Source organism: Mugil cephalus, chromosome 3 (assembly GCF_022458985.1).
Source record: "Mugil cephalus isolate CIBA_MC_2020 chromosome 3, CIBA_Mcephalus_1.1, whole genome shotgun sequence".
In the NCBI taxonomy this organism is placed as follows: domain Eukaryota; kingdom Metazoa; phylum Chordata; class Actinopteri; order Mugiliformes; family Mugilidae; genus Mugil; species Mugil cephalus.
In genome coordinates this window covers 22,434,479-22,461,450 of record NC_061772.1, presented here as the reverse complement: position 1 = coordinate 22,461,450, position 26,972 = coordinate 22,434,479, and the positions used below count along the sequence as shown (strand labels likewise).

Sequence of the window (26,972 nt, the reverse complement as noted above, 5' to 3'; positions counted from 1 at the left end):
GTTGCAGTTAATTTGATTCTTAGATGATTATGTGTGCGATACAGTGAGAAAGAGACGTGCAGGGTTTGTACATGTTACACTTAAAATCACTTATGTGTGAACAGGTATGTATGAGTAGCTCAAGTCTAGAACAGTTTGAAGTTATTTTTAACAGTTCTTCAGTGTTCTTTTTTGTTATTGGTGCAGGTGGAATATAAAAGTACAAGAAATACAAGAAACACAATGAGTTTATTTCACCCTTTACATTGGTACAAACACTGATATGCTGAGATTCTTCATATTCCACGTATCTCAATCCAGTCAATCTTCTTCCCACCTCACAGGATTTGAGGAATCTGTTGCTAACGTCTCTGTGCTGGCAACCACAGCACGCTTTCAGAGGTCTAGTGGTCTAAAGCATTAATGTGTCAGAATTGCTTTGGTGGCACAAGTGCAACCTCTGCAATAAATTTTACAATATATATATTTTTTTGCATTGATGTGTATATTCTTATTCTAATAACCTACTTATTCTTACATTCTCTTATTGCATACATTGCTAATTGATTCCGATTTTGAAATTTGCAGATGGTCGTAATGTTATGGCTGATAATGTATTGTCTAATGGAATACCCTTAAAATTTAAAATTTAGAGCAGCTGATCCTAGTGTTGTAGAGTCGTTCATGTGGCAGAACAGCATTTCAAAGAACAACCAGATGGGTAATAGTACAGCTTTTTAAATCTCATGCGTAATCTCTGCGCTACTTTTTGCAGATAAGATGTGTGCTAACCCTCAGGTGGTTCTTCTACCTTCTCTGTTTACCTTCTTCTTCTTCTTCTGCGACCATCTTTCCTGGATGTTACTGGTCCTGGGTCATACACCAGCGCTGTGTTTGTGGAGAATGCACACAAGCGTTGTCCAGTTAAAGTCTGATTAAGGTGTATACATGCCGGAAAGACTGCATTTCCAAACGCATTATCTGGGTGTCTTAATCGGATAAGGAGAACTTCGATTTTAGTCAGAGTAACGTGTTAACATGCACTTAAGTTGTCCAGTTAAAGTCGGATTAAGGCAATAATTTGTTTTTCACGTGCATGTAAACGTACTGATAGATATCTAATACTCATCTTTGTTTCCTAATTCTTCATCGTTTTACTTTTTCTGGACATTCTTGTGTCTCTTTGTATTTTGTCTGTCTGACTCATGTTTAAACCTAAACATGTCTTCTAGCAAGTGTAGAACATTTGTTGGTGGGATGAATACAGAGATGATGTCATGGAAAGTGCTTCCTGGTTCCAACTCATCCTGCAGGTTGCCCATTGTTCAGCAGAGGGGACGTAGTAGCTTCAGACTGTCTTAGAGTTTAGTTAGTGTTTCCATAGCGTCTTGGCATTTGTGCACGTATGCTTTGTGAGTGCGTTATGATAAGCACCTTCATCCAGGTCAAATTCCAGCAGATGCCTCTGGCCGGTCAGGGTTAATTTCTTGGAGCAGAGGTAGAAGGGCTTGATTTTAAAAACATCACTCAGGACTTCCTTTTTTATTCTGGTATCACTCCCTCTCTACCGAAGCAAGGAGGAATGATTGATGAGATGGGTATTCAGCACATTGGGGCACCCAGGAGCGTCCACTCCACCCGTCTCATACTGACAAACACACACACACACACACACACACACACACACACACACACACACACACACACACACACACACACACACATTGATATGAGAGTAATTAACCTCAGACTGTGTTAACCCCAGCTGCCCATTAGAAGGACAACAGGATTGATGGGGCTCCCCCCCAGTCCTTAACAATCTCTGTAGTTTGTGCAGGATTAGAGCACACTGCAAAATGTTGCCACTTTCTTTTAAAATACAAAAACACTGTGGTGAGCATAGGAACACTAGAAGTGAAACGAACTTCGCTCTGTAAATCTTGTGAAGGAATCTGCTTTCATATTTCTAAACATTATTTTGAGCGTTACATATTTTCCTCTGTAACCACAAATAGACAAGAAGGATCTCAGGAGGAAAAAAGTGGACCATCATTACCACCATGTCCTACTTTGTTACTAATCTTACATTGTCTGCACCAGTTTGGGTGTTGCTGGGGGGTATTTAACAGCCCCAGAAGAAACAGCTGACAACAATTCAGCTCACCTTGGATTCACTTTCTGCCTCTGTTTGAGTCAAACAAGTAATGTCATAGTTGTGTTAATATCCTTGTTTTTACTCTGAATCTTCAAGAACATAATTAGAAAAGTTATATATATATATATATATATATATATATATATAACAAATAGTGAATGAGAATGAATTTCAGAGTGTGTTATCTCAGAGTGTATTAGACACTTGGATGCACAAGCTATAATCTTTATTTTTCAAATTTAACATAATAGTTTTATATCTGCCAGTATTTTCTATTCACACAACATAAAATGCTTTGATAAGCCGCATCCCATAATTTAGTGTTTGTGGGAACCTTAGTATTTAAAACCTGATTGTATTTTAGTTTAATTTCCCAAATGTTCCAACTTTAGCATGTTTATCTGTCACAATGTGAGAGGGAACAAAATACTTCAAACAAGATAATTTGCTGTTGGAGTTTGTTGTATATTTTTCTAAAGTTTGGGTCCATGTATGTGAAGTTTTTTTTTTTTTTTTTTAAATATGGCCCTTTAATGACCCACACCTAGGGTCAATTTAGAGTCACCAATTAACCTACCCAGCATGTCTTTGGAGGTGGGATTAACACAGAGTACCTGGAGAAAACTCACGCAGACACAGGAAGGACATGCGTTAAACTCCACCCAGAAAGGCCCAATCAGCATTAAAGAAACACCAAAATAATCCCCAAGCGGCCGAGATGTGTTCACCTTCCCGACTCTATTCTTACCTGCAAAATGAAATTCAAAACCACTGTTCTGCGGTGCTGTTTCTCACCTACATGCCAATATTGTCATATCTGCTCTGGGCTAATGTGGCCTGATGAATCTGCTAAGATAATTTATGAAGTAGTCTCGTTGTCTTTCTGCTGTGATTGATCTTTTTACTTCGAAGTGAAGTCCTGCCAACGGCGAACAAGAGTGACAGCTTCTTGTTACGGACGCGCATTTCCAAAATCAGTGTTGACAACTTCATTTAAGGCGACCGGGCAGAGCGCTGTTTATCTAATTGGACATCTAGACACCTCACATAAAATTCATGGTTCACGCAAGTTGATTTGTTTCACTTGCAACCTCCCTCCCCTCTCACCTCCGACCCCACTTTGACCTCGTTGACCCCCGGCTCTGGTCTGGGCCAGATGAGGCCGGAGACGGGTGGCCGTTGTCAGTGAGAGATCACATGTGACATCTCTGTCTCAGTCCTGCAGCAGCGGTAACAAGTGACCACCGCTAGCATTTAACAAGCATAATACACTACTGGTCACCAGGCACGTCCGATTTCTGTGGCTTTTCTAGAGCTCATTTATTGGCACAACCCATAAAAATACAAAGACAGCACCATCATGTTCAGAAGCATTTCCTGTCCTCATATTAAGATGTTTTTCTCGAACACATTTTACTACATTTCACAACCTTTTACGACTTACATAGCTCACTAAACTGAAAAGATATTTCTTAAAAATCCCCTGACAAGCCATTAGTTAATTGTTCTGCGTTTAAAATCAAATCTGTTGGACGTTAATATTAAAGAGGGTTTAATGGTGTTGCTGTTGAGTTTATTTGTGTTTTATCATTACGTCGTGAATCCCAGTTTAGAATAATTATAGAGCTCAACCATACACTTCTCATAACGGTGCAACAATGTTTGAGGCTCCAATCTGTTTGATAATAAAAAATAATAATGCAGAATGGGTGTAACGTTTTTAATGGCCATTAGAATTCGAAAAAGCTCATTAATTGTGGTTTTACAGCCACACGTGAGAGTTGTTGTGAAGGTCATGTACGTGGAATGAGGTTGGTCATTTATTTATTGCGGTATTTGAAATATGAGACATAATTTCAAATGGAAGGTGAAATGTGCAATTTGTGATGGAAAGACTTCAAGGTGGGAATGGCTAAGTAGCTCAAGGCTAAAACAAAAGTCTGAGAAAAGAAATTATGACGTATTAATAAAACGTAATTTAATAGCCATTTCCTTCTGTTGCATTCAACATTCATCATGACCAGTCTTTATTTATTCATCAAGTAACTTTTTTGAATTTTACAGATTTTTGTCCTGAAGACATATTCCTCTTAACATTTAATTGTTTTCTAAATCTTTCCTTCTTTTTTTATCATAATAGGATCACTCCTTCATCATACAGTACAACGATGGAAACGCTGAAGTGGTGTCGATGTGGGTTTGCCGCTGTCTGGAGGAGAGAAGATCACAGCAGGCTCAGGGACGCATGTGATGTCCTCCTGTCTCCTGTCCAACCAGACCGCGGACCACGACGTTCCTAGATCCTAGAACACCTGTCAGAGGCGTCGGGGGTCAAGTACGTCCAAGTGCACTGTACAAATAACTTAACGTACATGGACAAAAATCACTAGCTGTTACCTTCTTTGTGTGAGTTATTTAACAGCTCTTATGCGCTGTGACGTTGAGGAGGTCGCATCCTTTGGACTGAATATTAATCGCTGCAGCCAAAAAAAAAAAAGAAACATCTTTCTGGCGTGGGTTTCCATGCGCGCATCATTTTGGGGAGAATCCCAAAATGCCATAAGCTGAAGAAAGAAAGAAAGAAAGAAAGAAAGGGACAATAAACACCTTCAAAGCATCAGACTGCAATACGCTGACAGAGTTGTCCTCTGCTCCGATGGTGGTATCTCAAATAACCGTCTTGTGCTTTACTGTGGACGGCCCTCTACTGAATGTTAAGGTTTTTGCCTGTGAGTAACTGCCCATCTGTGTGCCTGTTTTTCCAGTGGTATAATTTATTACCTCAAGAAACTTCTGTTGTCTCTGTAACGGCAAGATATCCCCATAAATGTACTTATTTTTAGCTCCTGGGCTGAATCCTCTGCATCTAGGTTTTCCTAAGCGTTGGGGAGGAACTGCAGCACCAGAGAGTCTGAAGCAGCGCTGCAGTGTTATAGAGGAAATGTGGAAGGGATCTTTTCTTGACTCTGGAGCCGACCAAGGAAACGGTGTGTGGTTCAAACTCATCAGGAAGAGCCAAGGTTCATTTCTGGTTTTCAAAGCAGTTTATAACTCATTTGCACATCTTTTATTTCCCTTTGCACAGACATGCTGTACATGAAAGCCACTTCATAATCTGTTAGGTTAGGGAGGGATGCAGATGTAGACTTTCGTTAATGATATATGTGTTGGGGTTTTATTTGTAAAAACTGTGTAGAATAAGAAAAAACGTAGACAGTTAAAAGCATAACCTCTTACAAAAGAACACATTTTATGTTTTTAATTATTATTTTATTCAGGAATAATACTTTCCTTGGATTGCCTAATGAGATCAGTTATTTACTGTAGAAGAAAAAAAACGTCAATGCAGCGCGCTCAACACCAAAGAAAAAGCAAATGAGTGAATTATATGGATTTCTCTCGGCCGAGGCAAACGGAATGGGCTAAGTGACTAAAATGAATTGCTTTGACGAGGTCTTTACGTGCAGCTGATGAAATGGTGCAGCGCTTAAGTGCAATTAAATGCCCTTACTTCCAAAAATTCACAGCTATGGTAGCCTACAGTTGTGTGACATATACACACAGAGAATCAGCAGATACAAATGTAACATTAAAAAAAGGTTCAAAGCACTGGTTTAATATCCTTCAGTATCCTGTCCAACATGGGTTTATCCTTTGGTTATAGTGAGGTTTTAATTGTTTTAGAAAGGTGATGAGGGTCTAGATGTCGGTGTGTCATTTTCCTTCGTTGTTTTCAGAACGAGTGAGATTGTAGTTACGACATAGGAAGTCGCGCACACATAATGTTTTAACGTTAAAACATAAGGAAGTGTAAAAAACACCACAGCTACATAAGTGTGGCTAACAGTACAAGCTAACACCCAGGTTACTTAATGAAGCTAAAGTAAAGGCATTTAGAGAATGACAGATTTTCTCAGACATATTTTAAAATTATGAAAAAAAAGTAACTGTATTACTATGACTGAATTACAATAAATCAACTTTGTCTCATGTTGCAACGTGTGGAATATTAGCTGAAGCTAATTTAGCCACTCCAGAAATTTAAAAACATTTAAAAACGAATGTAATTAACATGATTTCTCACCGGTGTAAAATCAAATTTAGTGGTAAATATGAGGTTGAAATCTGAAAGGGAAACTTCACACAACACCTTCTACTGTTTTGTCTCAGAGCTAAATACTGCTTCCCAGACCACCTTAGTAATAGTTTGTTTTAATAGTTATTTGAATCTTAGAATGTTGTAACAAACATTGCTTATTACAAAGTTGTTATTATTTCTGTGTAATTCAGTCTGTGTAATTAAGGCAGGCAGCTCATTTCAGAGCCACCAGAGGCCCTGCACTGTATTTCATGGTCCCTCCCACTAAAACACATATCACTAGTGCCATTATTACTATTATTAAAAACCTGCAACCTTTTACTTTTATGTACATACATCTACTTGTGCAAAATGCCACTCGGAAGCTAGAAACTACTCTGCAGCCTGTTAAAACTGCTACGTTAGTGGGAAGCAATTGTGCTGCATTGTTGTTTGTTTCATAACTTAATGTATTCCAGAAACTCAAATGAAACCAAATAGAAAGAATTCATGTTTCCAAACAGATATATTCTACAAGCTCAGAAACCTTTTTTTTAAAAAAAGGATTTGGCAGTAACATATATCTGCAATAAAAGTGGAAATATTTATTATTTTTTTACTTTTCAGCCTGCTCACAGCAGAGATCGCATATTTGTTTTTTTGCCCTGTTATTTTTTTTTTATTTTTTGTGTTCGGTGTTTTATGTCAATGATGAGATTCAGCAGAATTATAAGTGCTGTGGTATTAATGACTGACTGTGGCCTTTTCTGTAATTATCTATGTTGGCACATATTCCAACTATAATAAATAAAATGTATTTAAACCGAACAGTTTCACTAAGTTTGAGATTTTGTTGTTCGTTTAACATTTGTCCCCTAACAGTCTGTGTTTCTTTCTCAGTCCGGATGGTGAATTTTATTTTGAAAGGAAAACAAATTGATGTGCTTTCATGGAGACCCAACGAGGAAGTCTCACCGGTTTCGGGGTATGGTAATAAGGTTTTTTTTGTTACTCTGCGTTTATTGAGTATTTCTGTTCATATTTTCACTTTTAACTTTCAGGCTCTTTCTCCTCACCATTGTTTTACGTTATGTTGTTGATCTAGAAGAAGCACCTGTTTGTCTTTCATAGCACAAAAGGCTCCCCCTGGACGTATAGAGATCGTGTGAAACATGGAGATGACAAGTTGCCCCTCCCTTCAACACATAGGACTCCAAGACCCCCACTAACAACATCCTGTTGTCAGACACCAAAGGACACCCTCAGAAGAAACATGTCCAACCTCTAACCCTAACTCTCTGATGAATCACAACTGTTTTGGAGGCACAAGGGTGACCTATACAACATTAGGAAGGTGGTCATAATGTTATGCCTGGTCGGTGTATAGACCCTGGATTGTGGTAGCTTTCTTCCATTTCTTAACTAGAGAAGTTGTCCTGAATGTACCAAATGGCCCAAATCTGCTGGGAATATAACATTTTTAACCAAACTTCAATTTATTTGCTGCTTTCTATTTAGACACTTGATGGAACATGAGTTCAGAGTATTTTCCTGAATGGATTTTGAGAGTTTAGAGAGATTTTTTTATTTATTTTTTTATCCAATTGGGCTATTATTCCAACTACTTCACCAGTGTCCATGTAAACGTAGCCATTGAGGTAAATGGTTTGTGTTTGAAAAGTCGGCAAAATTCATTGGCGCAAAAAAACTGCAGTCTCCCAACTGATGATACAGTCCAGTCGGAGCAAAAGCGGATCATTGTAATCCTCGCAGGTCTTGCAGCACTACTCTATTAGACTGAGTATGAGTTTGATCTTTTAAGAAGCGTCTAGGATTTGACCCAGACTCCTCACATGGCCTTAAGTATATAGAAAAATGACGCTTCCTTCATTATGACACTGACATTTACACGTCGTGCTTTAGAATGACCCGAACTGGTAAGCACCTTGCCATGCTAAGTTCAGTTATAATTTGCATTTCATAATTAATCTCAGTCAACCTTCAATTAAAATCTGCTTTTTCTGGGTTTTTAATTTGTGCTTTAACCTGTGAAAAGCAGTTCAAAGTGCACAAATACAGCCAAGAGAACGATTGTGTTCAAATGGCATTGTTTGTTTTGTTGTGTTTTTTTTCCTCTTAAAGACTCAAGGACATCCCGCATTTTCTTTTTCCACAACTTAAAACACTTGGATAAGAGCGATCTATTATAATTCAACGCACACGACGGGACGTGAATGACTCGAACCTTCAGCTCCTGAGGTTGAACTTCATTACTGCCGAAACAAAAAGTGCTTATGCCTACGCTCAGTCAATAAGAGTTCATTAAGTGAGTGAAAGTAAAAAGAAAAATAACTTTGATTTCACTAATCCTGATGTTTTTTCTGCTGAGCCTCTGGATGAATGATGTTTATTATGCAAAATAAAAAGTATTTTTCATAAATTCCACAATTACAAACATGGGTCAGGAAATAATTAAATACAATACATAGAAAACACATTCATTAAGGTCTTTAAATGTTAAGAATCTTTAGAAATGAAGACCGATGAATGTGGCCAGTCTTAATTTGTCCAGAAAATGCTGTGAAATCGAAGGCTACTGTGGAAAAAACACTGCACAAATGCAGCTGAGAGCTTGCATCGGTGTAATCTAATGAGTGTTCTGTCTGTGGTATTTTTTTTATGCAGAGAGATTGGAGTTTTATGTGACTGCATGATTAGTAGTTTTGTCTTTTTGTGCAAACATCTATATTTCCTCACTCAGACTGAAATATCGTAACAGCTTCTCTATGAACTGCAGAGACACTTGGAGCAAATGTTCATATTCCTCTGAGGATGAATCCCAGGGATTCTATTGGTAGATATATTGAGAATGGAATATTCTTTTATTATTATTCATTATTAAACCTTTATTTATACAGGTAAATCTCATTTTTATCTTTTTTTTCCCCATCAATTGTGAATCCTAACTATTTGTGAGAAGCTCAATAGGGTTGCCTTGTGCAGTTGCAATGCAAGGAAGACATTCTGGTACCTTCTTTTTACCAGGAAACGACATAACCTTGGTTTTGTCAGCGTTCAACACTAATCTGAGATGTAAAAGATATGACTGAATGTTGTTGGACATTGACTGCAGATACTCAAATACAAGGGCGACAGTGGTCGCACAACAATAAATAATAGTGTCATCGGCATAAAGAAGAACAGACGTATTTACATTCTGACCTGTACTGTTAACGTAAATAGTGAAGAGAGTGGGTCCTAAGACAGAACCTTGTGGCGCGCCCTTAATAACGTTGAGAAAACTGGAGGAGAAACTACTGAGTCGCACAAATTGCTTACAGTTGGAGAGATAATTTGAGAACCAGCAAACAGCTTGGTCTGACAGGCCTAAATGTTACAGCCTCTGACATAAGACCCCATGGTCCACAGTATCGAATGTATGGACAAATCGATGAAAAGTGCAGCACACAAGTGGAAAGTGCAAAGCTACAGTTCTGAAAACTATTGCAGGCTTTTCGATAGAACTTTGTACATACCTTCATAGTCAGATTCCTGTGATTTTATCTGGGGCCATTAACAGGTCAAATGTTAGCTTCTAGACATGTTGAATTTTAGTCAGAGCCAGACACGCTTACACATATAAGGATAATGCTTCATGCTTCATGCTTAACCCATTAACATTCATCCCCTTTTTTACTAAAAGGACTCTCATGGCGAAGATGCAGTTGACATCACGACTGAACAACTATGAGCCCCTGTAGACTACACTGAAGGTAGGAAATTGTTTTCCTGTGAAACCACTCGTATTACAGAGAAAGTTGTTTTGCTGCTGGCGCTGTTGCTTTGGTTTTTCTACCTTAAGATATTTTTATGATACCAATGAAACAAACATTCTAGGTGTGTCTAATTTTTGAGGCTTTTGTGGCTCTAATGGATGGCTTAGCTGACAGATGGTCATTTTATGGTCTTGGTGTCCTGGTTTGTTGCAAGTTTTCAGTCGATTTATCACGCTGAGTTGGCGGTTGGTTGACTCGGAAACTTAAGCGGCCAATCCAGTTAGAGAAACTGCAGCAACAAAAGTAAATAAAACATCAGAGGGCACACACAAGGTTCCTATACTTCTTTATTTAATCTGAACGCTGTGATCATTTATAGTGAATAAAATTAGATCAACATGTTTCAGGAGAGGATGGCTCTGTACAACGACTGGTTTACAATACAGACTACTGCCACCTGCAGATGTGAAGAGGCGTTTCCTTTCAAACAGGTGCAGGACTGTACACCAGGAGGCCATCGGCTGTAGCTTTTATGCTGTACGCTATATGAGTTGAGGTCTCAACTAGCCCCCATTGCTGGTAATTATTTGATTCAGACTGGTGTCATACCTTTAGGATTTTTTATTTATTTATTACTGATTTCCATTAGTCCTCACCGAGATGAAGGTTGTGCCCTGACGTCACTGCCGCCTGGGGCCACGCCCCCTGAGTGGCAAAAACAGTGAAATGTATCAGTTAATAAAAAGAGGAAAAGGAAAAAATATGGATTAGCAGATCAATTTAAGGACATTTTTGCTCTGCAATGATCCATACGAACTAGTATGGGTTTGGAAAAGTGGACTGGCCTCAGTTTCAGTTAGTTTTAGGTTATTTCATTATGATAAATGTAGCTAAATAAAAGATGCTAACGCTAAGAGATTTAGGTAACGTTAGCCATACAATACTGTAGCGTCCGACCGGACGTTAAAAGGATGACGAGGAGTGATCGCAAATATTCTCTTTAGTGTTTTATTGTTATTGATTGTTGGAACTGAAGTAGTTACTGTCGGGCGTAACTATAGCAAAACAACAACATCGACAGACGTATCTGACAGCTCTCCAGGACGTGACTTAGGTCATGACTTCATCAAAAAAAATACAGCATGAATTAACATTACGTGATACTAAACGTGAACCACAACACCAGGTTTTGGTGGCTGTATTCCAGTTGTTTCTTCACTCTTCAGCTCTTCACCAACTTTTACAATTTAGACGCTATTAAAGCCTGTAATTCCAACTAGTGCTGCTAATCTCCATGTTCAACTGTCACTTTTTGCCACTCAGTGGCCGTAACCATGGAGACTTCGCTTGCTGTGACGTCACGCGCGTCCAAGTATTCACACTTCAACTTTAAACATAATACACTACGATACAGTTATTACAATAGCTAGCATAACTAAATCAAACAAAAATGATCTGAGATAAATATGAGATTAAATTGTTGAAAGAAAACACAAACAACAAGAGGTGCTTCTATGTGTTCAAACACATAAATTGGCTTCCATGGAGCCTCCAGTTTGCTGATTTGGGGTTTACCATCTGGGTATATGGAAGTCAGCTATATTTATTTCCTGGAAATTGATACTAAATCAAATGGAAAACAAGACACAGAGACAAAAAACGTAATGCGATCAATGTGATCAGGTTAACAGGCAAGGAGTCCTAGGCTACTTTACAGTGGTCGCACCAACATACATTTTTAAATACATTGTTTACTTTCTGAAATTTCTACAATTGAGGTGGACAATGTGAAAAATAATCCTCAGGCGCCACAGTAATAAACCAGAATCATTCTCAGATCATTTAGATCTACACCTTCTCTGTCTTGGGAAGTCAGTGCATGCATCCAGCACAGGGACATGTACAATCATTTCTTGAAGATAAGTAATTAATCCAGTTTTATCTAGTTTCAGAGTGTTTCCACCATTGAGTAGAAGTTATTTCTTCCATAAAGAGCAGCCTGAAGACAACAACAGGCAAAACCTTTCAGTTTGGCATTCACTACGCAAATAACGATTAATTAAATCTGCTTTCCGGGGTCTTAAAAGAGCTATCAGTCCATATATTCATGCGAAAAATAAAAGCTGTGATAATTTCTGGATTTCAGGTTAGACATCTTCACCTTTTACCAGCTCTTCAGCTCATCTTTTTAATGTGAAAGACAACCAGTGATTAATTTACAAGATTCTATTTAATAACTGTTGTTTTTTTCCCCCCAACAATTAAACGCGTCTTTCATCGCGATCATCAAGCAGCGACGATCTTCAAATAAAAAAAATAAATAAAAAAAAGTTGAGATAAAAGTCAAGATAAAAATGTCAAGAGCAAAATATTGCTGCTGCCATAAAATTAAATAAACATGTCATATTCCTCCGTGTCCTTCCCGGGCTTCCATACAGATGCAGCCTTCGCAGCCTTCACAGGTGTATTGTGTTACTTACTTTAAATCGCACTTTGTTCTTCTTTTAGAGACCTTGTGCGATTCTATTTATGCAAGTTTTTGTCTGAATGTAGCTGCACATCTATTGACAGGCAGTCTGATTTAATCATTATGTAGCTGTGTGTAACAGTTTAACATAGCAGAACCATAAAGGCTTTTCAGGGTCCTGATACACTCCTAAGCAGCATGCTGTCAGTCAGTATTGTGTGGTATTGTATGCATTATCAACTACTTGAAAGGAGTCCCAGAAAGCAGAAGGACGGTTTGATTTCAAAGTCGTTTATACTTTGATATTATACGATTATTCAGATATTCTTGCTTTTTTGACCATTGTATAAAATCTGTTTACAGCAAAGAGATCTTGTGATTGAGGTTACCTTCTTCGATTCTCTGGCAGTGACAGATAATTTACATGCTATGTGACCCCTATTATGCTCTAATGTAAGCATCAGTCATTCTTCTGAGGGACACCAAGGGAAGTAACACAACAAATAGTCGCTATGAGGCGGCATGTCGTTCGTCCTTGTAATTCAGTTTCTCTTTCTTTGTGAAGAGAATCTCCAGTAGGAAGGAGACTTTCCTCTATATTGTATGCACCTCATTCTACCAATGTCCCAGTGAAGTGTTTCATGTTGGAGAAAATTCATTAAAGGATGATTAGTGCCGACACGACTCTATTGAGCACAGCAAAGCGTCTGCGGAGATACGGGGAATCATTTGCTATTGAAAAAAAAAACAGCCTTGGACACCTGCTGGCCAATCAATGAGAAAGTTGTCCTGAAGTATCCGCTACATGCCGGCAGTGAAAGACACTTTATGGTAGTTCATTCTAAAGGGACCGTCTCAGATGTCTGCACACCATTGAAATACTTTACAAAGAAGCAGCAAAGTCTAATTGCTTTCCCAAGGAAAAACCATTAAATATTCTTAACATTATTAAAAGTATTGCCGATCCAAGTCAGAACAAAATACAAACGTCGGTGCTTGCTGTGTCTTTGTTATGGTTTTTCAGTGAGTAAAATGTTTAGCGTACTTTTATTTTGACGTAGCAATAGCAGTTAAACAGAACTTAAAGTAAAGTGAAGTATAGCTTGAGCATCATGAGCAGGTGAGGAATGTTTTTGCCAAATTTAATCAACATTCGTCCAATAGTAGGGACTTCTAAAACCTGAGATGTGAACCTCACTGAGTTGATTGATAAAAAGTCGCCAGAGTTCCTAAGATTCTGTGAACCATTCATCTAATGAAATGTTAAATGCTCCTTAAATAACCACTGATGAAGTCTTGCACACTGTGGCTATGTCCGAAATCGCCATTTTGTAGTGGTGTCCAAAACCTTAGTGATCAAATTCTATGCCCTCGTAGGGAGTAGGGGTTAGGGAGTGAGTGAGCGATTTCGGACATAGGGTGAGTCTGATACCGGTTACTGCTCATTGTGGAAAATCACAATACAAGAAAAAGAGTAGTAAAAGAAAAAGCCAGCATTGTCTCACAAGGCATCAGGGAGAGATCTACCCCCTGATAAAGGATCTAAAGAATCAAAGAATTTGTGAAGTTTTTAATCTTCAAATGTGATCATTTCAAATGATAACCACAGACCTAGTGGGCAAACTTCAATTCAGTTGTGGGTTAAAGGTTTTTGTTTTTCTCTCCTGGCTGATCTAAGCTTGTTCTAGATGAACCCTCAAAACTGAGATTGGTTGGTTAAACTCTCCAATTATTTGGAAATGGCCAAAGAGATGAGATGTAAGTGTGCTGAAGCAGGCAAGTGTCACCAACGTAGAAGATAGTTACTGTTCTTTATGCTGAGTTATGTAAAAATCAAACCCCCTGTTCAGTTGTTATGAATGGGGAAAATAGCTAAAGAGCCAAAAGCAAGTTGTTGTACTGGGCTGTAAAAATATTTATTTCTGCTGTTAAGTCAGAGCAGGCTTTAAGGACTTAAGGACTGAATTTTCAGTCAAGATGATCATAAAATTTTTTTCAAACAAGCGAACTTTTGCAAACTCTGAACATGTTTTTTTAAATCGGGGTGGGGGTGGGGGGCACATTGGCTTTTTGCCCCTGGGACGCTAACCAGGTTGATCCAGCCCTGCCCTGGGTAGACTACTAACAATTGAAAGTTAATCATGACTCTTAATCATGATTATTTGAGTTTGAGCGGTCAAGATTACAATTTGGTGCTAAAAAAAAATCACATTTGCTGTTGCTTATTTCAACAAACTAAATGAAATCGATGTGATTGTGTTGAAAGACTTGAAAATGCGCTCCGAGTTCAGAGGAATCACAACAGGTATTAATGTGTTTGCAATTTTCAAATAGAGTCTAGTCCCGGTGTTTTATTAACTTATTATTCTGACATGATAACTTGACTATTAACATGTGTCACATGTGTTGATTTAACTGAACTGCAGCCTGCAGGGAGCCCGGGCTGGATCAGTCAGTCCAGCAGCGTCGAAGCAGCTCAGCCTGTCACAGACGCTTTCTGTGACATGTAAATTATAGCATCGGGTGATCTATGGCTGTGATTCGTGTGACCTATAGTGATAATATGTCTGGAATGAATATTTGGATGCTGCGTGATCTCATCTACGGGCCTCTCTCTCCGGGATATTGACCGCGCTTTGTTTGGAGATGCGTCTTCATTTCTGCCAATCCGGGACCTTCATATTCCCAAATTCCCACCGAGCTCGCGTCTCCTCTTTGTATCGGCCGATGACCTTTTTTTTTTTTTTTCTTCTTCTTCTTTTCCACAGCAGTCCGACTTGATTAGCGCACCAGGCGGGACAATGAACGGCCGCCCTGTACACAGCCATTACCCAGATCCCTTTATCAATGTCCTGTAATTAAAATGTCACCGTTTAATTTTCGAGCCATGGCGTTCCTCTCGGCGGAATCTTTCCTCCAATAAAAAAGTGCAATCGAAATGCTCTTTTCACTGGAAACAAACAAAAAAAATAATAAATAAAATGGATACAGAGAAAGCGTTTAAGTGAGCACAGCAGCGAGGGATCAATAGGCCCTTTAGTCCAAGAGGAGGATTGATTGGTCTCTAAAATGGGATTTATAGGGGTCATGGTTTTATAGGGTGCTGATACAACTGTTAATTATAAAACATTTGGCCTCAATTGCTGCTGTTATTAAACCTGTCCTGATTGAGCCGGGCCTGATTTATCTTTTTTACATCATATGACAAAATTCAAGTGCTGTGCCAATAAGGCGAAACGGGAAAATATGAGCAGCAAAGGCGAATCAATGATAGGATACGGGAAAAAGACGCACACTTCCCCTGGTTTTGCAGTGAGGAAGGTTATTTTTGCAGCTAAAAGTCTCATTTGCAGCGGATGTTATAATGTTAGCTATATGCAGTAGGTGATATGACATTAAATTGGAGGTTTGCAGCTGTCATGTGGCAATGAGATGAAAGTATAAAGAAGAAGCATCTGTCACAAATTCTCCTTTTATTGCAGATTACAGTCACATATGTGCTGATTTTTATGTTTATGAGACAGCAAATTATCCATAGAGAAGATCTATTATTCTGTTTTTGAACTTAAATTAAAAAAATAACTTAAATAAAATATGCATAATGAAAGAATAGCCTAATTTCTGAGCTAAAGTAAAGCATCTTGTCTCCACACGTTCACTTAAAAGCTTACAAGTGGAAACTGATAAAGATTTTTTTATTTAATTTTATTATTATTATTATTATTTTAAAGGTTAGAATATTTCCCAAAGTTAACTATACAGGACACGGTTTCCCAACTTGTGTTGAAGTTTCCAGTCTTGCACAAAAACGCAAAATAAGTGGAAATCAAACGTTATTTAAAAAGTCTCATCTCTCGCGTTAAATAATCCATCAGGTCTGAGTTCACCTGGTGAACCGTCCGGGGCTCCTGTAATGACTTAAACCCGAAGCGCATTAATATTTCAGGTGAAAGGTTTGTTTAAACAATCGAGCGCATATCAATGAGGCCGGGTAATTTGTATCCAACAGTAATAATAAAGAGCTCGCCTAAAATTACCGCTGAAATGTCTAATTAAAAACTCCTCGCTGCTGCCGCGGCCACGTCAGCTCACGTTTCGCCCCGGAATAAGCAGCGACAATGGCTGCATTGAAGTCGGCGGTCTAAATAATTAAAAGGAGAGGAATAATTACAGTATAAAATTGTAATTATTGGCGGGGGCTGCAGGGGGAAGCCTCTTGATGCTGAAAGAGGAGAGGATGCGCTCAGGATCGGGTTCGGCATCAATATTGCAGGGAGGTAAAACTGGCGAGCTCGGGCTGCACACGGTCCTGATGATACTTCACACACACTCACCTCTCACTCTTCACGCACACTTTATACACGGAGAGAGGGTGGTAGTCATCCTCCTGTTACAAACTGTCCAAAAAAACCTACTTGAGCGTTTGTTTTGGTTCTTTTTGAGCTTTGTCTGTGACGGATGTTTGTTAGTTGATGTAATATTTACTGGTTTCACTGTGAAACCAGAGCCGGACTGAGACTTTCTGGGGTCTTGTTATTCCTTGGGTCCCTTGAAGCTCCGCCCACAACAAATACACTCAATAATTAACCAATTCTTTTTATACTGGTCATCTCCTAGTCCATGAAAGGACTAAAAAGATGTTCAGTTCACTTCTCAAAACTTTCTGGTGATCTTAAAGATCTTTAAAAACATCCTATTAATAAACATTTACCTGCCAGTTTATTAGGTACACTGCTTAAGAATGCTTTCCAATATAGCAGTCCTGGACTAAAGTCCCCTTTAATGACAGTTGCTGATGATGTAAGATCATTTTGTTGCTGTCAGCCTAGTCCACTGACTAAAATGGGGTCAAAATAATAGACACATGTCAGCACAACACAGGACAATTCAACAGTGCTACGAGCCACAGCCTCCAATGAAAACACAGTTGAATCAACGGCTCGGTGCTGTTATATTAGACTGCATTCACTAGTGTACCTAATGAACTGGCAAGCGGCCGAATGGTCGATGTTTAAATATGGCCACTGAACACTAAAGAGACTATTTTCAGCGGAGGATTAGTTCACACTCGGGGCAGAGGAGTGTTTATTGTCCCTGTTTGTCCTTTTCCCACGGAAAGACAAACAAAGACTGCCCCCCCTCCTCCAGCGTGTGTTGTCTTTAAGAAACACATTATGCAGCAAACTTTCAGGCTTGATGGAGTTTCTGTCATAGACCTTTATCAGAATTGTTAATTATTTTACTGACTCAGTGAAGCAGATTCGAGAAGTCAGAGCGTAGCTGCACCACTACGGTGGTGTTTCGTATTTCGTCTAGACTAAAAATATCATTTGAACTCCGACAGGGCACCTTTACTTTAGATGTGACAACATAAATGACAGTCATGGATGCTCTAAATATAAAATACGGTCCTAACGTCTGTATCCACTCATGTCTCTGAATATATATTTCTATTTTTACTCTCTAAACTGTTCATAAAGTGAAATAAACGTGAGAATGGGCATTATCATGTGTAGGTTTAGTAATTGTGGATCACATATGTATTTAATGGGGAATTATTCTTTCTGGTACTAGATGTGCTTATTTATCTGTGTAGTTGTAGACACGCCCCAGTCATAAGAAGGAGTTTATTTGATTTTATGAACAATCTTGACTGATAAATAAACTGGCTCGATATCTGTTATCATGTTTAACTTTAAAGTGGTCAGTGGTGCAGGTAAACTTAGTGAGAGAACATGGGGTTCCTGTTTAAAGGTGTGGCTGATCTCCCTCAGTGTGGCCTGAGGCTTCATCATACTCATCATCATCATCCCAGATTCACTCTATATTTTGATGCCAAAGAATCTGATCACAAACCATATTTTTTCCAAACGTCTTTCACATTTTTATCCCCCCAGTCCTTCGCTCCTTCCTTTCTTTCTTGCTCCTCTTTCACCACCGAGGCCTCGGATTGATTTGCGTCGACAGATGGTCGAGTAACTTGATAAATGAGCCCGGGCCTTTTGTCATTCCTGCTCCACTCCGAAGTGCCACCGCGTTCGCCGCTTCGCTCCATGCAGCTGTGGTGGAAATTATAAGAGTAACAACCAAGATGTGCGTGGTTACCCCTGAGCTGACCCTTAAAGCACGCGGTGACCAATCAGCCAGACTAGCCATGATCCCCAATATGTGGTCCGGGGTCCACTAGAGGGTCTTTGACTGGTTCAGGGGTGGTCACAGTTAGAGACATTTGAATTTTACTCCAGCATCTTTTTGCAGATGTTTCAAGCCATAATTGCACATAATTATAAGTAGTAATTATAAGTCAACGTGTTTCCCGTTTTGGGGTTCAGCAGGAACCTCATTGTGTGTCATTTATTTACTTTCTGTACATGTTTGTGTCTGAGCTGCAAACCTGTGAGATATCAAGACTGGAAGCTGGTGTGTAGTGAGACAGAGGAAGAAAGAGGGAGGGAGAGAGAGCTATTACACATCAGCATGAGAGGGGTGAGGGGTGGGGGAGAGAGGGAGGGCGAGAGGGAGAGAGAGGTGCCATGTGCTTCCTGTCTACTCGGCATTCACCTCCCCGGGCTCCAACAGGATGGAGGTCCTGTGCGCTGCTGCCTGCACTGAAATAAACTGAAATAACTCCGTTTTCTACTTTTACACCACCTGCTTCTTTCGGTTTGGGTTTTTTTTATATAACCAGCTTCCCTCTCTGGACTCGCCTGATTTTTTTTTTTAATCTATTTTTATTCATATTGTTTATTATTTCCCCATCCTGAACCCCGCTGGAGTGTGCTGTTTTTTCAAGAGACAAAGGTATGTTTTTTTTTTTTTTTTTAAATCAACAATTCACCTTAAAAACTGTGAGAATTTAGTTATTTTTAAATATTCTTTTAATTAAGATATCGACTATTGGTTTATTAGTCGCTCTGATCAGTCGGTATCGTTCATTTGGATGTTTAATCAAACTAGCTGCGGGCTGTTTGCACGTATTTCAGCGGCCTCTTTCAATGACAGTGACGGGAGGCACAAAAAAAAAAAAAGTAAGTATGCGCAGGTGGACGTGAAAAAAGGCCTGCTTCAACCTAATTTCGAGCAAGTTGGCAGAGGATAACCTGCGCAGAAGCTTTAATTATATATAGGGCTAGTCTTTTATTAACAATGCCAGGACGCACGCTTGGATCCGTGTAATTACCAGGAAAGCAGCTTATAGCTGTTCTTTTCCTCTCGGCTAAGCGCATTGGCGCAGCTCAGGCTGAATTTTCCTTCTGTCCTGATCCGCGTATAAGGATCTTAGGGGGCTCTTAAGTAGTTGGCCCGTAAGTAGTGAGCCGATTGTGAAGATAAGAGGAGCAGCAGATCCACCTCCGCGGATGGAACCCGCATAACCTCAGAGAGGAGGCCAAATACGCGGAGATACCCAGAAATAATAAGCCACACGTCTGAATAATTTCACTTTTTATTTTTCAAAAGCCCCCGGATAATGTTAATAATAGTAATAATAATTAATAAATGATATAATTAGGTATTTTATCAATTACCCACCAATTCTCATTTAATTTTAATAAAATGTTATTAATAATTACATAACAGTATTATTGGTATTAAATGTATGGCATATTGTAAATACAATTTATATGTCCCACATATCGTGTTTATTTAACATTTAAATATCAGTGTTTTTATGTTTTTGTCTGCATCTTCTTCTTTTTTTTTTTTTTTATTTACAAACTAAATAATATGAGGTTATTTCAGTACAAACATTTGTGTGTGTGTGTTCTTTTTCATTCGGGCCTCTGCTTAACTCAAGTTTCCTCCTTGATTTCCAGGCTTCCAGGGATGGAGTCGATGCCCGGACAGCCTCGAGACGCGGGACGAGAAGCCAACTCTTCCCCGAGTTTAAAGCGGGACGCACAAAGCTTTTCCGGCCCCAGCTCACTCAAACCAAACCAAGTGAGTGAGACCTCTCTGTACGGGGTGCCCATCGTATCTCTGGTCATAGACGGTAGGGAGAGACTGTGCCTGGCGCAGATTTCTAACACCCTGCTGAAAAACTACAGCTACAACGAGATACACAACCGCCGGGTCGCCTTGGGCATCACCTGTGTGCAGTGCACGCCCGTCCAGCTGGAGCTCCTGCGGCGCGCTGGGGCCATGCCCATCTCCTCCAGGCGCTGCGGCATGATCACCAAACGGGAGGCCGAGAGGCTCTGTAAGTCCTTCCTGGGAGCTCACAGCCCCCCAAAGCTACCAGAAAATTTCGCATTTGATGTGTCTCACGAATGCGCCTGGGGCTGCAGAGGCAGCTTCATTCCCGCCAGATACAACAGCTCCAGAGCGAAGTGCATCAAGTGCACCTTTTGCAACATGTATTTCTCTCCAAATAAATTCATTTTCCACTCCCATCGCACCCCAGAGTCCAAATATCTGCAGCCGGATGCGGCGAACTTCAATTCGTGGAGACGCCACCTGAAACTGACAGAGAAAAAACCAGCTGATGATATTAACCACGCGTGGGAGGATGTAAAGGCCATGTTCAACGGCGGGAGCAGAAAGAGGACTCTGCCCATGACTGGGTCGGGAATGTCCTCGTCGATGAAATCACAGACCTCGTCCAGTCAGGCTCAGACCCGCTCCCCTGAGATCCCTCACAAAACTTTACGGTGCGACGATGAGCAGGGGAATAATAACCTAAGTTTGGCGAGTGGTGCGCGGAGCTATCCAGTCATCCCAGTGCCTAGCAAGAGCTTTGGCATGCTTCAGAAAATCCCCCCACCTCTGTTCCCTCACCACCCCTATGGCTTCCCCAGTTACGGCCTGTGTCAGAAAAAGAGCGACGGGGTCCCTGACGCGAACAAAACCAACGTCTCTGGTGTCTTCTGGCCTGGTGCAAAGGACACTCTCTATCCGGCTTTCCCTATGTTTTGGCCTACAGCTGGAGGCCTGCCTATGCCGCCCTACCCGGGGTCTCCACCCAAGCCTCCTCTAGAGCTGCCAGGCGTCCGGCAGGGCGAACCAGACTTATCGGACCAAAGCGACAGAGGCGCAAACGCACCCAAAGACACAAACCACCACCCTCACCATCAGCAGGACGGTGGAGAGCGCTGCCCCAGCTCCCAGTCCTCCTCCAACAGGAACGACGAGGACAAGTCCGGGGACGAGACCTCCCAAAGGAAAGTGAGCTACATTTCGGCCTTCAGACCCGTTGTCAAAGACGCAGAGACCATCGCCAAACTCTACGGCAACCGGGACAGCTACAGCGTGCGCCCTGGCTACCTGTCCCCGGATTTTATCAGCGAGAGCTCGAGTTACAGGTCGATATCACCGGACAGGGAGAGCGTGGTGGACGACGACGACGACGACCCGGACGTGGATGTGGAGTCCAACCGGGGGCAAGACGAAGATGAACCCATCCGGATCTCGCCGGGAGGGGACCACCGCGACTCCCCCGTGCACGACCGCGTCTCCTCGGGTGCTGAGGATAACCCGGAGCAGCCTGACGCCTGCAGCCCGGGGGCACCGACAGCATCACCGGAGGACTCCGTTCAAAGCGGGTCATCAGACGAGGACAGGCACATGCGTAATGGCTCTCCTCTTCGAGAAGTAAGATTAGATCAAATGATGCTAAAGTGATACCCACGGAGGAGGGAGTTGAATTGTTACAGCAGTAGAAATATGGGATTATAGAGGAGATAAAAATGTAATCCAGATGTTTTAAAAAAACTGTTATATGACATAAATATTAGAAATAATTAGAGTGAATAATAGAGTGAACTGCTTGCGTAAAGTGGCAATGAGCAAGGCAGCAAGGCCCACTAAAATCACTTAAGAAGCAATTTCCCCCAAAAATGATCAGTGTGGAGCCAACTCACTTTAAAACATGAATCGCATGTTTTTCCAATTTTCAATCAAGCTAATGAAACTACAATTTACTCTGCTTTTTTTTTTTTTTTGTATTCATTCCAATTTAAAAAAAATCTGTTTGTTCGCCTAATTATACATTTTACCACAACAATGCAGAACTCCGGTCTCGTCTAGGGATCAGTTCACCATCTCCACCACAAATTGCGGGGCTCCTGGTTCTCGAAGAAATAAAGAAAAGGGCCTCAATTAGGCGAAGAACCGCAGCGGACGACATACAATTGATGTCCGTCATTAAACACGAGGGTCTGCCTCATTTTACAGGTGTACACTCGTGAAAAGGACGGCCACGTGATTCTGAACGAGCCTTCGCCGTTCGGGTCCAAACAATCGAGCAGCCCCCGCAGACCCAACGGTAATTATTGGACCGATCATGTGTTATTAATGCAAAGTAGCGCCTCTTTATACTGAACATGTTTGTGTTTAGGTTTCCATCACGCGTCTGAAATACACAACCAACGCACCGCGTCGTCTTACCAGGAGCACAAGGACAAACAAGGTTTTTAATGATCTATTATATTATTTTATCTTCTTTACCGTATTTCCCCCAGAATGCTATTACGGTAATTTTAATGACTTAATTGTTGGTTAAATATTGTGTTTTGTCATTTTATTTCGCAGCCGATGGAGCTTTACGCATCGACATAAGTGTGCACGAAAGAGATCTGGAGAACATGGCGAAAGGTAAGAGGCTTTCTAAAACTCAAAATGAAATAAAATGGAGAAAGGGTGAAGCAGGCGTTGTGAATTAAGAGTAATTCTTTGTGTTTTGATTTTAATCTCGGCGCATATACCGACCGCGCTTGGCCACCACATTTAATTAAGACTGTTATTTGCGATTTTAAATCCTACCAATTAGGTTGAATTATTCATTCATTCATTCATTCATTCAACACATTTTATGCTGGGTTTTTTATTAACATATATATATTTATTAAATGAATATTAAATGTTAAATTCCACCTCATTTAAAAATGGAGCTAAATGCCCACGGCCCGCTAAAGATGGCGTGCCAAAAATAAAATCTAAATGTGAATTTACATTTTCTAGGCCTAAAGTGTTTCCATAGTTGTTAACCACTTAATCACGAGACGTGGGAGTTTTGACTTATTATTGTAAGAGGAAATCGTTTAGAGGCTATTAATATTTTAACGAACAGAGCCATAACCCCGAGGCACGCCAGCTAATTATTTTACAACGCTTGGAAAAACCCTGGGACTCCATTATTATCGTCTCCAGCTCCAGGCAACGCATGGCAATTACTGTGGCAGCGAGCGAAAGGAAAAGCAGTGAACTGGTTGTTATCAAAGATGTAAACGCACCTGAAGTCGGTTTACTGGGTTACATAAATGTTAATGTGCAGAAATTCAGAATATATCATAGTAAGTGGATTCAAACGGCCGTGATGAGGGTAGAGTTTGAAGGATGAAAGGTGTTTTTTTTCTTCTTTTTTTATGTGATTTCTTGAGGAGAAAACTCGCTCATTTGTGCTCATATTAATGGTTATTTGCAGAGGAATTGCAGAAGCAGCTTGTGGAGCAAGTGGAGCTGAGGAAGAAGCTGGAGAGGGAGTTTCAGCATTTAAAAGGTGGGACAAAGACAAAGAGTCGCAGACAAATGACTTGTTTAATCCAGGACGAGACGGGAGTTAATTTGTCCTTTGAGTCCAGACACGTGTCTTTAATTTTATCCCCGCAATGTCAGAGCGTTTCCATCTGATGTGGCCTTTGGTACTCTTCAGATAATTTTCAGGATCAAATGAAGCGTGAGCTGTCCTACAGAGAGGAAATGGTCCAGCAGCTGCAGATTGTTCGAGGTTGGTCTCTCCCTGTCTCTCTCTGCGCCTCCGTACACTCTGACTGTAAAGAAGATGTAGATCAATGCTCTTTAAGTTTATGAGGGAAAACACTGAGCCACAAAAAAAAAAAGTTTATATAACATAGGCCAGATCAATCCATCTCAACCAACTAGCCTCCAAACTAAAAGAGGGATGAAAAGTGACACTTGCATATTGAAATATTGGCGATCTGTGTGCAGGCCTTTTCCTGTAAACTCCACATTTTTTTTCCTCCTGCAGTTGAGGAAAATTATTAGATATCAAAAGGTGAAACCGAAACCACACTGTTTTGTTTGCAAAGGTTATTTTCTCCTAAATCATGCTCTGGAAAATTGAAGAGACAGACCATTATATAGTGCTGTATCAGTTACATGCAGTAGACAGCAACTAATGCCACCCGCTAAAGGATTGGTTTAATGTTACAGTAGTTTAAATACAGGGTTCAAGTACACAGAGGGGTCACTCTAAATACCATAGGGGCAAACGGCGTCCATTACACTCCTCCGCCTCGGATGCTATATGCAGCAGCTCACGTTTTCCTTTCTTTTCTAATCCTTTATGACCATTTATATTATTTTTTTTTTATTGATTTCATTTTTTTCGATAGACACTTTGTGCAGCGAGTTGGACCAAGAGAGAAAGGCTCGTTATGCAATACAGCAGAAGCTAAAAGGTAATTTTATCTGGTCCAAGAAGAAACACGAATACATGTACTTCTTTTGCCTACGAAATACATGAATATGCAAGTGCTACTTTTTTATTTATTCATTTATTTTTTTAATTAAACGTCTACTGTGATCAGTGAGTCATATTCACAGTGATCAGAAGGCAGAGTCACACTTTTTTTGGGGATAAACCCTTTATTTGTTCCTCCTGTTCACACTAACTGCAAAGAGATTCTTTCTTAAGGCGTTTTCAGTGTAAGCGATAAAAAACACACAAAAAAATCCACAAATTTGATGCTTTGTACATTGCAATCAAAGCTAATCAGAAGTGTTCAAACGGCTATCTTTCAAAGAACAATTTAATTTTAACACTTTGTCACCGATCACTGCTTTTCCATGCTCATGTTTTCCGCAAATTGGAGTGGAAATAAAGAAAATCAACGAAAAATAACTAAAAACAAAATATTGCAGAATACTATCAGTGTCACCAAGATGAGTCAAAGCAGACTCTGTGAATACACAGTTTGTGAAGCATGTGGAAGCTAAAGATCAAAACAACAACAACAACAAAAAAAGAAATATTGTGTGCATTGTTTTCCAATTACATCATCTCGTGGCATCCTCCTCCTCTTCTTCTTCTTCTTCTGCAGCAGCAGCAGCACCGGCTGGAGAATTAGCTCCACCAACCGTTTCCTCTAATGAATGAAAATGCAAATTAATTTCGAATTTTTGCAAAAAAATTGAAAAATGCTCCATTTCAACGTAACTCAATCCTCTTCACATAGGTGGACTGTTTACAGTGAAACCACGTTAAGAAAAGATCCATGATTTGGACAGAAGGAACAATGTGCACGTGGACCCTCACATTAGGGGGAAATAACTCGATCAGTTCCAGCAGGGTTTTTGTGAATGCTTTGTGGATTTGTTTGCATGTTCTCACTGTTGGGCTCGTTCCTCCCCAGAAGCTCACGACGCCCTTCACCATTTCTCCTGCAAGATGCTCACCCCTCGTCAGTGCACCGGAGCCTGCACCTTCAAACCCCCGCTGCTGCCTCCCTAGTACGCGGCCCGCCTCGCACACCTGACCCCACAGCACAGCCAAAAAAAGAAATAAATGAAAAATTAACATTTAAAAAAGAAAAAAAACACACACACACACACACAGATCCGCCTCGAGATGTCTCACATGTTTGTACCCCCCCGGACTTCCAACCTGCTGTACAGATACACTACTGATTTTAGCACTTGACTCAACTTGGAGACTTGAAGGTTTTGGCACTGACGTCTCCTCCTCCTCTGAAAAAAAATGAATAAATAAAAATTAAAGAACTCTTGTGTTAAAGAAGATCATTACGTTGTGAATCACAGGATCTGAAGCTGCTCAAACCAAGGAGTCCCATTGAATCAAAGCTCTCTGCTCTTTAGCTACTCTGAAAAGAAAAACCAACTCTATATACATATATATATATATATATATCATGTGACAATGTGCAATGGCTTGTATAATTGTGATATTAAGTTTCTCACTATTTAGATTTTGTTGCTTGTTTGAATACGTTGAGTTTTTACATGATGTTTGTTATTTATTTCCTCATTTGATTTGTCGTTTAGATCATTTGTGACACGTCATGAAGCACTTTAAATGGGCAACACTCCGAATCCAAATTCTGTTATCACAAAAAAAAAAGAAAGAAGAAGAAAAAACCCACGAGGATGTTTTAAACAGAGCACGTTGTTACGAGCACTTACTTCAACAGCTCTTCAGGTTTGTACAGTTCAGACTTTGACACAAATCTGATCTCATTGTTTTCTCTGGTTCTCTTTTTGTTTTGTTTTTTGTTTGTTTCTTTGTTTTAATTTTGTCATTAAACACATCTGTGAGTCACAGCAGACAAAACCAAAACTTTTTTCTGTCATCTAACGGTCTTTTTATATGAAAAAGACAATGAATGAACTATGTGTATAACTGCCATTCACACCATGTTCACCTCTTCTCAGTTGCTGAATTAAACACAAATACACACACCGAAATGTCCCTGACACGGTTTACTCATAATTTTCCCATTCATGTATGTACCCATGTCAATATTAATAAAAACATGAAAGCCA

The 26,972-nt window shown here is 40.1% G+C and overlaps 2 protein-coding genes across 8 annotated transcripts in view; both read left to right on the top strand.

Moving 5' to 3' along the window:
* map2k5 (mitogen-activated protein kinase kinase 5) overlaps positions 1-7,040 on the top strand; it is a 50,944-nt gene extending 43,904 nt beyond the window's left edge. For both annotated transcript variants that reach the window (XM_047581281.1, XM_047581280.1), the window contains one exon: positions 4,275-7,040. In XM_047581281.1, coding sequence (XP_047437237.1) covers positions 4,275-4,385 — 111 coding nt within the window. In that variant the 3' untranslated portion in view covers positions 4,386-7,040. The remainder of the gene's footprint in view (positions 1-4,274) is intronic.
* Positions 7,041-18,946: 11,906 nt separating this feature from the next.
* Positions 18,947-26,972, top strand: LOC125004940 (SKI family transcriptional corepressor 1 homolog-B-like). Of its 6 annotated transcripts, XM_047579790.1 has the most exons (10): positions 18,947-19,256; positions 20,270-22,043; positions 22,626-22,716; positions 22,789-22,860; positions 22,983-23,045; positions 23,875-23,949; positions 24,103-24,177; positions 24,806-24,871; positions 25,826-25,922; positions 26,475-26,972. In XM_047579790.1, coding segments are annotated over exons 2-10 (2,304 nt in total). In that variant the 5' UTR covers positions 18,947-19,256; positions 20,270-20,279; the 3' UTR covers positions 26,476-26,972. The 6 variants fall into 6 exon arrangements, with proteins under 6 accessions (XP_047435746.1, XP_047435750.1, XP_047435747.1 ...); XM_047579794.1 differs by lacking the exon at positions 24,806-24,871 and having other exon boundaries at positions 25,829-25,922; XM_047579791.1 differs by having other exon boundaries at positions 25,829-26,972.